This window comes from Vipera berus (assembly GCF_964194415.1).
Source record: "Vipera berus genome assembly, chromosome: 2".
Lineage (NCBI taxonomy): Eukaryota > Metazoa > Chordata > Lepidosauria > Squamata > Viperidae > Vipera > Vipera berus.
In genome coordinates, this window is record NC_138203.1 from 77,692,144 (window position 1) to 77,710,927 (window position 18,784).

The 18,784-nt window shown below is 39.3% G+C and overlaps 1 protein-coding gene across 1 annotated transcript; it reads left to right on the forward strand.

The window, feature by feature from the left end:
• Window positions 1–257: 257 nt before the first annotated feature.
• TYRP1 (tyrosinase related protein 1) lies at window positions 258–17,219 on the forward strand (the record flags this gene model as incomplete). The annotated part of the gene is made up of 7 exons (XM_081321932.1): window positions 258–618; window positions 5,536–5,858; window positions 7,307–7,511; window positions 11,059–11,226; window positions 13,820–13,999; window positions 15,843–15,989; window positions 17,020–17,219. The coding sequence occupies 7 exons, from the start codon at window positions 258–260 to the stop codon at window positions 17,217–17,219; spliced, it is 1,584 nt and encodes a 527-aa protein (XP_081178058.1).
• Between the last annotated feature and the right edge of the window lie 1,565 nt (window positions 17,220–18,784).

An 18,784-nucleotide genomic window follows, 5' to 3' on the forward strand; every position in this document is an offset into this window, starting at 1 on the left:
AATAACTGTTCTTCTGAATGTTGATATTGATAACTGTGCACTCTGGAAGAATGTTGCATTCTGCTCTCCCAAAAAAATTGAAATCAAGGATTCCTTTGCATTGGTGAAATAGTTTATGGTATTAAACACATGAATTTTTACATCTTTTTCCCCCCTGTATTTCAGAGCCCGTTTTCCTACAAAGAAATTAAGAGAATATCCCAAATACCTAGAGACGCAACCTTATTGCTTTGCTTTGGTGGGATCTGAAAGTTACTATGCATCTTGCAATACTGTTACTCCTCCTGTTAGAAGCAATTAATGCTCAGTTTCCCCGAGAATGTACTACAGTGGATGTGCTGCTCCAAGGCGAATGTTGCCCAGACCTGTCTCCCGGAGTAGTTCCTGGTTCAGATCGTTGTGGCTCATCTTCTGGAAGAGGGCAGTGTGTACAAGTGATAGCAGATTCCCGACCCCATGGACCTCAATATATGCATGATGGTCGAGATGACCGTGAGCAGTGGCCTCTTCGTTTCTTCAACCGAACTTGTCAGTGCAACCACAATTTTTATGGATACAACTGTGGCTCATGTAGACCTGGCAGGACTGGTCCCACCTGTGACCAGCAGATTAATATAGGTAAGCACTAGAGCAAGAAAGAGATCACGTTCTTCTTTCTGTTCTACTTTTTGGATCCCTGGTGCTTCTTTATTAGCCCTTCCACTAATAATGCTGATGTTTGAAGAATGACTTCATGAGGTACCTGCCTGATCATCTCAAATGACCAATGTGTTGGCTTGTATCTTTACATCTCTTGCTCACCCAAGCCTAAGTCTCTAAATCTAAAAAAAGCAGACTTTTTTAAAAAAAAGAGAAAGAAAACAAATAAAGCATAAGTAGATATAGATAATTGGGAAATGCATGGATGTTCATGACTGGATTGGCAGTCTAGTGCTAACTTGTTTCACAGGATGTAGTGAACCTTCCAACTTCATATTTCTTCACCATTAACATTAGGTGATGATGATCAGAACAAGAAGATCCAAGGGAGGAGGAATAGAAAAGTCAGAAAATATATATTTAGTTTGAAAGCTTCTTGGTGGTAAGGTCACTACAAGATATAAACAGCAACCCTATAGCAATATCTTTCTGTTCAGGCCACTAGGAATGATTCTAAATGAGGTTTTCTGTTTGATTTCAAGAAATGGCTGTTAATTTGTCTTTCTAATGCTACCTGGAATTTGAATACTTCCCAAGAACCAAGCATTCAGCAAGATGAAAGAATGTGAGCACAATAAATAGCAAAAAGAAGACAATAATGCATGAATCTGAGACAATCTCCTCAAAACACAGTAAAAGAATTTGCTATCAACAGCATTTTGTATTCTCATTGAACAATAAAAATGACCCCTCTCAAACCCAGTATATGATTTAATCCAGTAAATAAATACTTTGTGTTGAATCAGAAAACGGAGGAAGAAGTGAGAATTCAGGGCTTTTTTTTTTAAGAACAGTTCTTAGTTCTGTATCCCAAACCTTCAGAAGATACATTTGGTATGTTGGGAAATGCAGCAGACTATCTGGATTTCTTTTGGTCAGCTTTCAGGCTTGTACATAGGACAGAATCCACTTTCATTCATCCTGGTGAATAATCTTTATCAAGATCTAGATAAGAGTAGTGCATCCCTCCTGGTCCTTTTGGACCTCTCAGCAGCTTTCAAGACTGTTGACCATGGTATTTTTCTGTAGCATCTATGAGAATCATGGATTGCAGGCACAGCTTTACTGTGCTTCCAGTCCTTCCTAAGTGGACTGTACTAGCTGGTTATGGGGAAGAAAAATCATCCAGGCAAGTATAGTTTGATACTCTCTGTGATGGAACGTGCACTTGCAGCAACAGAGCAGGAAAGATTTTGCCAGCTTCCCCCCCACCCCCAAAAAAAGGCTTGGATCAAGAGTCATGAGATGGATGTGGGAAGGAGGGAAGAGGTTCAGGCTAACCACACCCTAGAATCTGTCAGGATATATTTAAAGTAAAGGTAAAGGTTCCCCCGCACATGTGTGCTAGTCATTTCCAACTCTAGGGACCGGTGCTCATCTCCGTTTCAAAGCCAAAGAGCCAGCGCTTGTCCGAGGACATCTCCGTGGTCATGTGGCCGGCATGACTAGACACCAAAGGCACACAGGATGCTGTTACCTTCCCACCGTAGTGGTCCCTATTTTTCTACTTGCATTTTTATGTGCTTTCGAACTGCTAGGTTGGCAGAAGCTGGGACGAGTAACAGGTGCTCACTCTGTTACGCGGCACTCAGGATCCGACCCGCCAAACTGCCAACCTTCTGATCGACAAGCTCAGTGTCCTAACCCATGGAGCCACCGCGTCCCCCTCAAGATATATTTAGGTTCAAGCAAATAAAGGGTTGGACTCAATTGGATCTCATTATCTCATCTCTTGGCTTGGACCCGACATTAATGTATTAGACCAGGGGTAGGCAACCTTGGCTCTTTTATGACTCGTGAACTTCAACTCCCAGAATTCCTGAGCCAGCATAGCTGGCTCAGGAATTCTGGGAGTTGAAGTCCACGAGTCATAAAAGAGCCAGGGTTGCCTACCCCTGTGTTAGACATTTAATAGACAGAATCTTGTCAAACTAGAGGTATAAATTTCTAATGTATTAAATATAACCTGAGAGATTCTAGGATGTGGTTGCCCCGAACCTCTTCCCTCCTCCCCTATCTAGCTCAGGACTGTGTAGCTTCTTCATCCAGTTTCTTTCTAGGAAAGCTGTGAGCTGCTAAAATCCTCCCCCTCTGCTGCTGCAGTGCACATTCCATCACACTCTTCTATCTGTTCTTTAATATAGATATGAAGATGTTTGGAGAGGTCATTCACCAGCTTGGGTTGAAGAACCATCAGTATGCCAGCTATACATTCCTCTTCCGAACCAATCCGGGAATGGGGTGGAAGTACTAATTGGCTGCAGCCCAATAGACATTGGATGGGTAGAAACTGAGTTTGAATCCCTGCAAAACAGGGTTATCGTTTGTCCAGAAGACATCTGACCTTTTTCCTGCCCCAGTAATAATAAAGTGGGGAGATACTGTCCCTAAAATAAGAAATCCACAATTAGGGATCTTCCTAAACTCCTAACCTCGCAGCTAATGCTAGATAGACAGTGGAGGCTGCAGCTAGAGAAGGCTTTGTCTGGCTTCAGCCCTTCCTGAATATGGTCCTGACAGGTCCTTTATCGTGTTTAAACTTGTTGACTGAAATGTGTTTTCCATGGGACTGGGAAGTTGCAGCTGGAGCAGCTTGGGAATCTCTTGCTGGCAGGTGACAGCTATCCAAGTCAAAAAGTGTGTTTTTGAGGTGCCACTGTAGTTTCCAATAAGCTTCTGAGAATAATTTGCACGGTGTCTGGGTAAGCTATTGCCTCCTGCTTTGTGCATTTGTTGTCCCAAATGCTGTGTTTAGAGATCTTTTCCATGTGCAAATCTGGGAAATAAGGGCATGATAATTTTTTTTTACTTTATGAGTTATCTCTGTGAAATAGTTTCCTGTCGGAGTTTCGGATGAAGTCTTTTGATGATGGACTTCAGAAGTGTAGTCACAACTGAGCTCCTCCACAGAAATTGTAATGAAATTACCAAGATTTTAATAAATTTAAATGTGGCCATTGGACATGGACACCAAGATTAGCTTGTGATTTTATAGAGAGAGCGACTGTGATGGAGATATAATGTTTTAACTGTTTTTACTAATTCCCTGAAAGATCCTTCTGGAACTAGTGATATACAAATACTCCAAAGAAATACATAAAGCAGCTACATCTTACCAATGTAGAGTAAAAGAATGTTTCCAGATTGCAATGTGCATGCAAGATTTGCAGTGGCAAAACTATTTTGTTGGCATTTTTTTACTGGCCTAGGTACCAGCCTCATTTGCTTGTTTAAGTGAAGGTAAAATGTCAATTACTATAACTTTCCCTTACTAGAAACTTCATTCCAAATAGGCAGTGTGGTAAAGTTTCTAAAAATTGTAACTAGTGAATGACGATAATGAAGATGTGTTTTTCATCATGCAGTGGGGATGCATTTTCTGTTGCAATGCAGCTCTAAATCTTGGTGCACATTGGTGCAGATTCCGGAAAAAGTCTAAATTTATCATGCATTCAATTCCAACCAGTTACCCTTTGGTAAGATGGGTGGCCAATGAATCTGATAAAGAAATAAATTCATCAAGGGGCATTTTACCTACATCCACATTTATTCACATTCAAGGGGTGTATTAATTGATAAGACAATTCAAATTATGAAATGAAATGTGGAATCCAGAACCCTCTTATAATTGATGAGCTTCATCAAATACATTTTTTGAAGTTCACGAGATGGTGTTAGCCTAGGTATCTGAAGAATGGAATGGTTCATATATCTCTTTTTGCTTCATAAATGGTATACCAAATCAAAAGCAACTGCATTAATAAAATGACATATATGCACAAGGTATTTCCTTTGTTTGCAGTGAGGGGTGAGGAGGTGATATATTAATTTAAAAACTTTTTATTATACCGTAGAAAATCTGAAAGGTTTCATCAAAAGGGTATTCCAATTCCCAGCTGCCAAAATAGTCACATTATTTATAGAAGTAAAAAGGTAAAGGAGTCCTGTGGATTTTACCCCCTAGTCCAGGGGTAGGCAACCTCGGCTCTTTTATGACTCATGGACTTCAACATAGCTGACTCAGGAATTCTGGGAGTTGAAGTCCATGAGTCATAAAAGAGCCGAGGTTGCCTACCCCTGGTGTAGACCCTAATACAGAGTATTTCATTTTTTTGCTACAATTCTATTTCTTTTCCAGTTTCTTTCACTTCGTCATTGTAGCAAGTCATCCTTTCCCTGCAGAAAAGGACCACTGAAGCGTGGCGACGGGTAGGATTCCCTAGGTCAGGGGTAGGCAACCTTGGCTCTTTTATGACTCATGGACTTCAACTCCCAGAATTCCTGAGCCAGCAAGCTGGCTCAGGAATTCTTGGAGTTGAAGTCCATGAGTCATAAAAGAGCCAAGGTTGCCTACCCCTGCCCTAGTCATTGCCAACTATGAGCGGTAGAGTTCATCTCCGTTTCAAGGCCATTGAGCCAGCACTGTCAAAAACATTTCCATAGTCATGAGGCCAGCATGATGTCACAGAGCGCTGTTAACTTCCCACCAAAGTGGTACTTATTTATCTACTTGCATTTGCATGCTTTCAAACTATAGAAGCTAAAGAAGCCTTCCTTAGAATCTCTGGCTTTATAATTTATAAACTAAATTGAATTAAATTATATGATATAATAGCCTATACTTTTGTGCAGTCCCAATTCTGATATTATATTTTATTTCAAAATATTTAAGTATTTTTATCCATCTTCTCTAGGTACAACACCTTGATGAAACTTAATTTGATTTGAGATCTTTTTTTTTTAACCAGGTTGTTGATAAGCACGTATTTTCAGCCTTCTGTTCATATTGTCACTGTTCCTTTAATATGGCTTTAATTTTATTTCCTTGATCTGCAGTTAGACAAAATCTTCTGGACTTTAGTACTGAAGAAAGGAGAGAATTTATAAGAGTTTTACAGCAAGCCAAAACAACAACGCATCCTGACTTTATGATCGCAACTAGGAGACATGAGGAGATCTTGGGTCCTGATGGCAATACTCCACAATTTGAAAATGTGTCCATTTATAACTATTTTGTGTGGTCTCATTATTACTCGGTCAGAAAAACGTATCTTGGGCCTGGACAACAAAGTTTTGCTGGAGTAGATTTCTCCCATGAAGGACCAGCGTTTCTCACCTGGCACAGATATCACCTACTACAATTGGAAAGAGATATTCAGGTAAATTATTTTTATTTATATTGCCCAGTATCAGATCAAAGAACAGGCAAGCCCCGCCTCATTTTCAATTAAGAGTAATGATGTTCTCTTGCCTAAAAGAAGCTACTGGAAAAGCTACTGTAGATCTGGGGTGTTCAACCTCGGCAGCTTTAAGACTTGTGGACTTCAACTCCCAGAATTCATGGCTGGCTGGGAAATTCTGGGAGTTGAAGTCCAAAAGTCTTAAAGTTGCCAAAGATGGACAACCCTGCTATAAATAATTAATATTGGGTGGTCTAAGCAACAAGAGTAGGGACGCAGTGGCTCAGTGGTTTAGGACACTGAGCTTGTCGATCAGAAGGTCGGCAGTTTGGCGGGTCGAATCCCGAGTGCTGCATAACAGAGTGAGCGCCTGTTACTCGTCCCAACTTCTGCCAACCTAGCAGTTCGAAAGCACGTAAAAATGCAAGTAGAAAAATAGCTACCACTACGGTGGGAAGGTAACAGCGTTCTGTGCGCCTTTGGTGTCTAGTCATGCCGGCCACATGACCACGGAGACGTCCTCGGACAAGCGCTGGCTCTTCGGCTTTGAAACGGAGATGAGCACTGGCCCCTAGAGTCGGAAACGACTAGCACGCATGTGCGGGGGAACCTTTACCCTTTACCTTAAGCGACAAGATAAGATAAGATAAGATAAGATGAGATGAGATGAGATGAGATGAGATGAGATGAGATGAGAAGAGAAGAGAAGAGAAGAGAAGAGAAGAGAAGAGAAGAGAAGAGAAGAGAAGAGAAGAGAAGAGAAGAGAAGAGAAGAGAAGATAATCTTTATTGTCATTTTTTACTGTGGGCACAATGGCGCACATCAAAAATGAAATTTAGTTGCCCGCTCTCAAAGTGAGACACATACATGACACCCCCCAAAACATACTACATACAACATATGTATAGGCCCACACCCCTACATATACATAACAATAAAATATTAAATACTGTCCAATTTGAATATATAACAGGAGGAGAAAGCCCAAGAGTTGACAAGGTTAATGTTGTATGGAATGAAATTATGGTTGAATCTAGATGTTCTGCTAGGCAACCTGCTGTTTAACAATTATTTAAATACAAAATTATTCAAAACTCCCATAACCATACACATATACTGAAAAAGTCGGATTAGTCAGTTTTAGTTCAAAACATCTGAAAAGCACCAGGGACCTATCCAGGCTGCAAATACCCTGAGTATACAAGACCACTCCCGATGGATGGAAATAGGATACTTTTTCTCACACAAATGTCTCTTATTAGAATGAGAAGTATCATATTCAGAGCCATATATTCAAAGTTCCAACTTCATTATAGTGGTCTGCTAGGGAAGGAACTGCCAAGAATGATTTGCATTCCCTGTGAATTGTGTGGTTCTGTCTGCAAAACAGCATGGCTCATCATGAATCCCATATTCTATCCACCAGGATATGCTACAGGATCCTTCTTTTGCCCTTCCTTATTGGAACTTTGCCACAGGTAGGAACAGCTGTGACATCTGTACAGATGATCTCATGGGATCCAGAAGCAACTTTGATGACTCTCTTCTCAGCTCCAACTCAATCTTCTCCCAGTGGCGCATCTTGTGTGAGGCTATTGAAGACTACGATGTATTGGGAACCATTTGCAACAGTAAGCCTAGATTTGTAGTGCTATTTAGCTGTTATCACAGTTTCCTTAAGACTAATAAAGATATCAGATATGGAACCTAGCAAGCTTAATTTTATCTTTACCTCAAATTGCACGCATACACCCCAAATGTTACATATTTCATTCAGAGGACATGAAAACTTTTTATCATTAATCAAGATCACTGTCATGTGAAAGACTTCCAGTTTGGGATGTTGAGGAAAATTCTGCTGTCTTCCAAATATATGCCTAGTCCAGGGGTAGGCAACCTCGGCTCTTTTATGACTCATGGACTTCAACTCCCAGAATTCCTGAGTCAGCTATGCTGTGCTGCTATGCTGACTCAGGAATTCTGGGAGTTGAAGTGGACTTCATGGACTTCAACTCCCAGAATTCCTGAGTCAGCTATGCTGTGCTGCTATGCTGACTCAAGAATTCTGGGAGTTTTTTGTTTTTTTTAATCCCATTTATATCCCACCCTTCTCCGAAGACTCAGGGCGGCTTACAATTTAAAGCACAAACCAATGTGCTTAGCAATAGCCTTCATTCTATGTATATGCCTGCTTATTAGGGCTTTCGCCCCCCCCCCCCAAGTGGCATTATTACAAAGTCAGCTTATTGCCCCCAACAATCTGGGTCCTCATTTTACCTACCTCGGAAGGATGGAAGGCTGAGTCAACCATGAGCCTGGTGGGATGCGAACCTGCACTAATTGCAGGCAGCTGGTGTTACTTAAGGAGGCATTAGCCCACTGCTCCACCAAGACTCCTTGAGTTGAAATCCATGAGTCATAAAAGAGCCAAGGTTGCCTACCCCTGGACTAGTCTAATGAAGGGAAGAACTAGGAGTGACATGATAGCAGTGTTCCAATATTTGAGGGGCTGTCACAGAAGCGAGGGACTCAACCTATTCTCCAAAGCACCCGAAGAAGTAACAGGTGAAAATATATCAAAGATATATTCAATCTAGAACTGAGGAGAAATTTCCTGATAATGAGAACAATTAATCAGTGGAACTGCTTGCCTCCAGAAGTCGTGGGTGCTCCATCATGAGAGTTTTTTTAAAGACGAGATTAGATAGCCACTTATCCAGAACGATATAGGATCTCCTGCTTAAGCAGGTGATTGGACTAAAAGAGGTCCAAGGTACCTGTTGTTCTCTATTCTCTAAATTTCTCCTTAGGCTGCAAACACTGAGATGTTTGGCAAGTTGCATTCCATTACCCTGGTTAAGCTACTTTTTCCCTTGCTTTTTCTGTATAAGGATCTGAAGATAAATAGAATCAGATCATGCAACGCATCACCCAGCAAGGAGAAAAAAGTTTCTTTGATCTGTACAGAAACATACAGTCTGGCTTGTCTTAAAGTATATTTAATCTAACAATTTTTGTCACTTTGTTTATGTGGCTGCTTCAATATAAACAGCAGAAGAAATCCTTCTTAGTCAGTGACTCCATTTTTTAATATTTTTCCCCAACAACCAAGACCTGTAGGAGGTGAAGTAATTACAGTATATCATAATATTACATGTTATATATTTCTGATGATATATTTATGGCTTTTGCTTGGTTGGTTTTTTTTTGTTTGTTTGGGTTTTTTTGCGGGGGGAGGTGTCTGGTAACCTTTTCTTTTCTTTTTCTCAATTTTTTTTTAATCCCATTTATATCCCACCCTTCTCCGAAGACTCAGGGCGGCTTACAATCTAAAGCACAAATCAATGTGCTTAGCAATAGCCTTCATTCTATGTATGTGCCTGCTTATTAGGGCTTTCGCCCCCCCCCCCCAAGCGGCATTATTATAAAGTCAGCTTATTGCCCCCCAACAATTTGCAAGAAATCTCATTTCTAATTTTTATCTTATTTATTTTGGTGATTTGCTCTTGAGTTCTTGAACAAACTCAGGGGATTCCAGGATCCTGATAAAAGAGCTTATGGGTTGCAGGCAGATCCACACTGCATAGCCCTAGTTTCAATTTAAAAAAGTAGACATCTCACAGCTCAGCAATTCTCATCCCATTTTGTAAAGCCTTTCTTTCCTAACAGAAAAAGTACATGGCAAATACTATTTAAAGCATTTTGTATTGAGTATTCTGTAGAACAGATAACATTATTTTTGCCGTATTGAGAAGATGAGAAAAAGTAGTGGCTTGCAAAGCCAGTCTATGGGTTTCTTAACAGATGTTAATCATTCTTATTTCCAGAAAGACTGTCTCAATAAATGTGAATGCTTATGTATGCATGTATGTATGTGTCCATGTATGTATGTATATGATTGTCACTCAAGGCAGAATGTCTAGCTCTTTTCTGGGACACATTGGTTTGAGATCCACATTTGGAGGTCCCAGTTCAAAAACATGGACAAAGCTCAAAAAGAAGAAACTCGATAGGTCCAGACAAAAGCCATTGGTTTTATTAACTTTGAAAAATGTCTTAGGTGACATGGTTCTTCCCTGTGTTAATTTTTTCCCTACTATTTCATTAAAAGTTACAATTTTGCAACAACATTTTGCATAGGCTATAATGTGCTGTGTCCATGAGGTTGAGGGAGACAAATGGGACTCTAGCACCATGTTTCTCAATCTTGGCAACTTTAAGATGGGTGGTCTTTAACACCCAGAATTCAATTGAAGTCCATCCTCCTTAAAGTTGCCAAGGCTGAGAAACATTGCCCTAGTGCAGAGGTCTTCAAACTTGGCCTTTTTATGGCTTGTGGACTTCAACTCCCAGAATTCGTCAGCCAGGCATGCTAGCTGAGGAATTCTGGGAGTTGGACTCCACAAGTCATAAAAGGGCCAAGTTTGAAGACCTCTGCACTAGTGTCTCAGCATTACATCTGTAAACTAATCCATTGATTTAATTAATGGCAGAGGCAAAAATTAAATAAGAATCTTTCTGACTCAATGTCTTAAAAGCTGGTCTTAATTTTATATATCACAATGATTTCTATTACCCTTTATATAAGCCTAAATGATATTGCTGTCACTCTCCTACTACTACCATACAAGAGCCCCAAAGTAGCAGAGAAAGAGATCTATTCAGACTAATGTTTTATGTTTAAGTGATTCAATTTACCCTCTTCAAACTTACATAAAAACCAATATACCTTCTATATATCAATAGCTGCATATTTGGAATTTTCTAGTTTAATTCAAAGCTCAAAATATCTACACCAAAAATATACATATTGGGAAACAATGTATTTCCAAATTAATACCATTTATTTTTTTTATCCAGCCTGCTTTGGGGGAAACCAACGCATAAAAAGAGTGAAATAAAGCTCCAGTTAGGGAGAAAACGTAACAATTGAGCACAAGCAGATCATGTATAAATCTCCTATATGTTTTCTGTATTTAGCATATGATAAGTTACATTTGGAAAAATAAAAGGAATTCAGCAGGTTGTGAGTAGTTCTTAGCTAAAAAGGAAGAATAATGGGATTTTTTCCCCCTAAAATGCTTTCCTGCATTATTCCTTAGATTATGAGATTAACCTGATAATCCATTAAATCTTATTCCCCCTGCCTCATGCTCATTTTTTTTTTTCAAATGTCAGGCACAGAAGGTGGTCCAATTAGACGCAATCCAGCTGGAAACGTAGCCCGGCCCATGGTGCAGCGCCTTCCAGAGCCTCAGGATGTTGCTCTTTGCTTAGAAGTCGGATTCTTTGACACACCTCCATTCTACTCCAATTCAGCAGACAGTTTTCGTAACACGGTAGAAGGCAAGTCACTCCAAAGCCAAACCAAAAAGCAAACTCTTGAAGCCAAATCCACCACACTCCTAACACTGAAGTGGGTAAAAGCTGTTCAAATCCTGCCCAAGTTTCATTATCTGATTTTCCAAGTCTGGAAACAAATAGGATGAGGGGACTCTTTTATTGAATTCAGCAGGTTTTCTCAAAATCAGTAGCCCTGCCAGTTCTTGGTGAAATGAAAGCAAATGTTGGCCTTATCAACATCAGCAGTAATACTATTTGAGGCTAAGACTTACAGTGCTTTGTCCAGGAAATGATTTTTTATTATTATTAAACACTTCAAAGCATAGCATATTCTTGTTTTTATTAAAAGCAGTGATATTCTCAAATGTCCATCTCTCTCCATGTTATATTATATTATACCTAGAGGCCATACATGTTAGGCAGCACATAGGCAGAGGAATATAGGTCATAGCAAATGTCTTACCTATCATTAGATCATGATTTATCAAACCTCTGGGTAGCCCACCCCTGAGAGGTCCAGGGCCAAATGGAAATTCCCAAGTTTCTGATGGGCCCAGGAAACCATTTTGAGATGTCTCTGGAAAATGAAAGGCTAAAACTGGGGGATGGGGTGGGGTTAAAGGTGGAAATGAGATACAGAGACCTTTGAGATGCAAGCTGCTAGAATTCCCATTCTTTAAGTTACACACACACATATGCGCACACATACACAAACACACACACACACACACACACACATCATTTCAGAAAGTAGGCCCAAAATAGTCCTCAGGATTACTTTGATGTGAGAATAGGAACATGAAGTTTTAGGGAGATAAACTACTACTGTTGCTATCCTTCAAACCCTGTTAAGACTTGAAAACCCCTTTGGAATTGCTGCTGCTGAAATTCTGCTATTTTGCCACCAGGTTTTGCTAATATAATCTTAGTTATATTATTTTTTTTATTGTGCAAAGTGGCCTTTACTAATATACAAAAAGCATTCTAAATAAAATTAACATGATCTTTCCCAATTCATTAAATTAAGCGGCTCCACTGATCAACTTTGATTTAAGTAAATATGTTGACTGAATACAGTTAAATATAATATGGGCCCAACTGGACAAATCATTTACACAGGCCCAGTTTAGGTGGTTTAGCCACCCTTATATTAAGGTATGGAGGCAAGTCAGAAAACAACCATCGACAGCAAACAATTCAGAAACCCAATTCAGCAGAAGAAATACAGGTAGTCCTCATTTACTGACTGCCTCATTTAACAACATTGGCTTTTTGTCTCAGAGAAAAATTATCATGGTTAGTCTAAGCCATCATAACAGGCATGTCCACAGGTATTTTTACTTGTATCACATTTGGAGAAGTCCCATCCAATACAGTATTACAGCTTAGTACTTGACATGATCAAATGGCTCAATACATTTCACCTACATTTCACCTACATGACTGAACGGTGAAAATATATAATCCCGTATCCTATTTCAATTGATGAGAATGTCATCCTGTCCTCAACCCTACAAAAAAGGTAAGTATATCTGGAAAATAATTGGTTGTATCGTCTTTCCTTATGCTATTGCATATTTAGAATGATATATTTTGGTGAAACCAAGTTGGCTTCTGCAGTTAAGGTGTACCAACACCTGATAGGAGAGTGTGAAATCCCAATTATTAGTTAAGTAGTAATTAACTGGCATTGTGTTTAATTGCTTTGTGTTTACTAGCATTGAACAACATGTATATTTTATGCAAGTAAAATTAACAGACATTTTGTTTCTTTTTTTGTTTTTTGCTGAGACATTGTACCATCAGAACATCAATAGCAAATGGAGGAGAGGTGGAAAAGAAAAGGGCTGAGAAAAATTAACACAAAGTTATTTATGTGGATTTAAATCTGGCCACAGGCACTTCAGTTTTGTCGAGTTTCAATGTTACACTTAAGGAGTGAGCATTATAACGTTAAGGTTGATTGTTTATATATATATATATATATATATATATATATATATATATATATATATATATATATATATATATATATATATATACACATATACATATACATATACATATACATATACATATACATATACATATACATATACATATACATATACATATACATATACATATACATATACATATACATATACATATACATATACATATACATATACATATACATATATGGGACGCGGTGGCTCAGTGGATTAGGACGCTGAGCTTGTTGATCAGAAGGTCGGCGGTTTGGCGGGTCGAATCCCGAGTGCCGCGTAACAGAGTGAGCGCCTGTTACTCATCCCAGCTTCTGCCAACCTAGCAGTTCGAAAACACGTAAAAATGCAAGTAGAAAAATAGGGACCACTATGGTGGGAAGGTAACAGCGTTCCATGCGCCTTTGGCATCTAGTCATGCTGGCCACATGAGTCATAAAAGAGCTGAGGTTGCCTACACCTGGCCTAGCCTTTTAACAATGCAATTTCTGCGGAGAAAACCAAGACAGTTTTCTGATGTTATGCTAGGCAGGATTGTGCTTAGCTAGGGCAGGCAAGAGTTCCAGAATTGCTTCTCAATTGCTCCTCTTGTTTATTCCTATGTCCAGGCTACAGCAACCCTTCGGGAAAGTATGATCCAGCAGTGCGAAGCCTTCACAATCTGGCTCATCTCTTTTTGAATGGAACTGGAGGGCAAACTCATCTATCCCCAAATGACCCCATTTTCGTCCTCCTCCACACCTTTACAGATGCTGTTTTTGATGAATGGCTGAGAAGGCATAATCCTGGTGAGATGTCTGGATTTATGATATTCCTCTGTATAAAATCCGAGGTACAATCCATACCCAACACAATGCTTGAGATAAATTAAAGAAGATGCTAAGATCCCCTTGCAGCAAAGCAACCAAATGCAACACCATCCTTTCTCCCTTCTTACTAGAAGCAGAATAAAATCTAGTCCCCAAAAGGAATTACTGTATATACTGTTGATAAAGGATAAATCATACCAGAAGATCATAAGCTCTTCTGGTATTTCCTTGCATCAGCAGATCCAAGAAACAGAAATACTGACTTTTTTTTTAATCTCCTAACTTCACGAATGTGTAGCTCTCTGTATTTCCATCTCCCAAAAGAAAAGCAAAACAATACACACTCTGTTGTAGGGTATACATTTGAAGGTAATCTTTAAAAAAAATCTTATAGCAACACTCTCTGTTGTGTTTTAATAGCATTTCTTAAGTTCCGTATAACTGTTCATTGCTGCAGGAGAATTCCTTAAGTTCATGCCATGCTTTGCTGAATAATAACAGCCAAAAGGAACTGGCATGGTAGAAGTTAAATGGTTCTTTGTGAGTCTTGCAGAATAAAAAAATGATCATAAAAAGAAAATTTTAGAGACTGTACCATGAGAGCAACAGCTTCAACTGCACTGAAAGATAGGAAGGCATGGATGAGTCTCACAAGATTATGTCAGCAGACAATTAATACAATAGCTGATTAAGAACTTGCCTAGTTTTATTCATTGCATCCATGATCAACGTCCAAGCCTGAATATTCAGCATGAATAAATTTTCAGCTTCCATGAAGCGAAAGTGACACTTTGTGAATATCACAAATATTCACAAGCCGTTGTGATGCAAGTGGTTAGAATGCAGTATGTCAGGCTACTTCTGACTGCCGGCTGCCTGCAGTTTGCCAGTTTGATCCTGACAGGGCTCAAGGTTGACTCAACCTTCCATCCTTCTGAGGTCAGTAAAATGAGGACCCAGATTGTTGGGGGCAATAGGCAGACTCTGTAAATCGCTTATATAGGGCTGTAAAAAGCACTGTGAAGCAGTATGTAAATGCTATTGCTAGTCATGAGTGAGGGAAATTCCTTAAAACAAGAATAACAACCTGGATCGCAACTCCCATCAGTCTCAGTCTTCATGGTCATTGTCAAGGGGTTGTGGAACTGTTACTCAAATCATTTGGAGTATATCTGATTGACCATCCTTATTTTAGAATGGGTTCTAGAATACTTTTCAATACAAAAGTTCTATGGAAAGTTCACAGGAAGACTCCAAAGTATAAGTTCAGATTTTCAGATGCTTTAAGGCACCTGAATGGTTTAAAAATACATACACACATGCGCGCGCATGTGTGCACACACACACACACAATTGCAAATCTTTAATTAACTCAACAAACAACATTATTATAGAATATTGAATCTATTCTAAGCTTTGTGAGGTTTGGCATCTATAGAAGGATGGTGTTTTTTTATATGTAAGATGGTATGAAACATTGATTCAGGACTGAAAGCTTCACTTTATTTGCACATCACTCTTGCCTCTATTCATAAAATAATTCATAGATTTTTTTCAGTCCATTAATTAACCAAATAACACTGGAAGCCAGGGAGTATTAGGTGAACATTATGTTTGGTTCCATAGTCAGCCTGTTAAGATTGGATTGGGCATTTTTGTCCAACTATCGAGTTCTTCCCAAAGGCCTGAATTAGGCAGATACTGTTGTTTAATCTAACATTTATTATTGTTTTATCAGCCATGAATAATGTCAAACCTGAAAACCTATTTAAATATTTAATTCCAAGTTTTCAAATTTTAATAGTTACTTCCTTTTCTTTAGATAACTCAACATACCCACTAGAAAATGCTCCCATTGGACATAACAGACAGTACAATATGGTACCATTTTGGCCTCCTGTAACCAACAATGAGATGTTTGTTACAGCACCAGAAAACCTGGGCTACAGTTATGAAGTTCAGTGGCCATGTAAGTTATGTATTTTTTTCTTTTCATCATGCAGCACATTTTTCCCCACTTAGAACAAAAGAAAATGTACTGTTTGCAGATATATCACATGCAAAATAACCATCATGGGCTGTACTGATTTTTGCAGTTGTTTGACTTGTTTGAACCATTAAATACTAATCAGGCTAAGCATCAAATACATGGTTTTTAAAATTGGAATATCTTGGTTGATCTGTTTAAGAAAAAATATTTGATAAATGGTGAATGCTCCTTTTTAGAATCAGCAAAATACAGCAAAGAAGTCTATAAGGCAAATCAATTAAAAATTGCAATGTCTTGATTTGATGAACAGCACGATTTTTAATGATGAAGAACAAATTTTCTGAGTTGACTACATGAAATTTTCTAGTAATGTTACCAAAAGTTTTATTTCATTTCATGAGTTTATATTTCAGAGTAAACAGTTCAAGGTTTGAACTGAATTCAGACTCTTATAGGATGCATTCCATCAATTCAGTATTTCAATTGGTAAAAAAAGAGAGAGAGAATGGTTTTGGGAACTGGTCAGCTTAGAAATGCTTATAAACAAACAACAAATAAAGCCTATGATTTTAGATCTATGGCAATTTAAGGGGACCTTTTTTCAAAATGGCTATTTCTAGAGGGATAAGGCTGCAGTCAATAAGATTCTGAAATTATTAAGGTAAAGGTAAAGGTTCCCCCGCACATGTGTGCTAGTCGTTTCCAACTCTAGGGGCCTGTGCTCATCTCCGTTTCAAAGCTGAAGAGCCAGCACTTGTCCGAGGACGTCTCCATGGTCATGTGGCCGGCATGACTAGACGCCAAAGGTGCACGGAACGCTGTTACCTTCCCACCGTAGTGGTCCCTATTTTTCTACTTGCATTTTTTACGTGCTTTCGAACTGCTAGGTTGGCAGAAGCTGAAATTATTGGAATAAGGTTAATTTCCACATTGTCTAAAAATAAATTCCCAAGTGGGTTAACCAGCATACAAAACTGAAACTCTTTATGTTTCCCCCCATTTCTTTCAGCTCCAGCTCTCCATGTGACTGAAATCATAACAATTGCAATAGTTGCTGCTTTGATCCTGGTTGCAATTATATTTGCGGCTGCCTCTTGTATTGTATATTCCAAGAGACAGGAGGAAAATCAGCCACTTCTCACCCATCATCATCTGAGCTATTCAGATGATTATGACAGCATTCCAACCCCGAGGCAGTCCAATGTGTGAAGCTAAGTGACTTATCTGCATTTGAAGGCATCTATTGTGTCTGATGCAAGCTGTCAGGAAAGCACATTTCAGAGTGAGAAAAATCTTCCTTTATCTAATATTTATACCTCAAATCCATATTCTTTCTTAGACCGGTTCGACGTTTCTACTGATTTCACCCACTTCAATCCTATCCACAGTATGTTCACATTATAAAAGACTAACAATGAATATTTTACAGAAGTTAAAGTAGTTATTAAGTATGTATTAACTGCTTTTACGGGGAAGATGGTACAAAAATTAAGTTTATGCTGATCTTGCTCTGACAGCCAGTTTGACGTAGTGGTGAAAGCATCTGGCTAGAAACCAGGTCATCGGTTCTAATCCCAATTTAGGCATTAAGTTAGCTGGCTGACCTTCGTCAGTCACTCTCTCTTAGCCCTAGGAAGAAGGCAATGGCCAAACCACTTCTGAAAACCTTCCCAAGGAAACTTCAGAGACTTGTCCAGGCAGTTTCTGAATTGGACATGATTGAACAGAAGGTTAAAAAAAAGTTGTGATAAGATATCACAAAATACTACTAGCCCCAAGGAAAAAGCTATCCTGTTTTTTAGGATCCAGTCACCAGCTAGTCTATCTCAATAGTAAGCTAATTCTAGTATCTCAGCAGCCTATAGCTATGTGCTTTTCTGGAACTAAGTTTATACTGAGGTATGCCCAAATAAGGCTATGAGCATTTTTGGGAAAAATTCCCTCAAAGAGATATTAATATTGTAACTCCTGAATCCCAAAGATCCATCCATATCCAGGTTAGTCATTTGTCCAATCCACTGATGATATCAAAGAAGATCCTCTCAACCTCCTCAAGCTGAACAAGATCCCTTTGTAAGAGGTTACCTCACTCATCGTGCTAGATCGTGCCCAACTGGCATTCAATCCAACCAAACACAAATCACTAAATCTGAAAAGGAACTGGAAGACATTATCTCTGCAGACTGGTAGAGCAGGGGTCCTCAACCCACTGGGCCACGTTTCACTATTGGGCTGCAGCCTGTTTGGAAACTGGGCTATGCGAATGGAGCTTTGCACATGAGTACTCTCTGTTTGTGTGAGTAGAGCTTCACGTGCGAGCACAAGCGCTCTCTCTTCAAGCGCCCTCCACTCGTGCAAGTGGAGCTTCGCATGTGAGCATAAGGGCCAGCCGCTCACACCAGTGGAGCTGTGTGTGCATGCCACTCACACACACACACACAAACACACACACACATGGGCTTGGCCGGCTCATCAAGGTTGGTGTGCTAAAGTACATCTTACCTTTCCTTCCGCAACAGATCTAAGTAATTCTGAGCAGTATCATTGGACAAAGATCTACAGATGCAGTAAGAATGCAGAACTATTCATACTTTGCCATTCTGATCATGACAGTAGAGGCCCAAATCTGGATTCAGTCATATTCAGTCCAGGATTCCTCTGCCAATATTGTTGTAGATTTGTTCCAGGCAAATCTAGAGTGGCTTTATTTTCCCAATTGCTTCAGTAAATCAAAGGCATCCCCCTTCCCCAAGGATAAGCAACTGTAGAGAGGC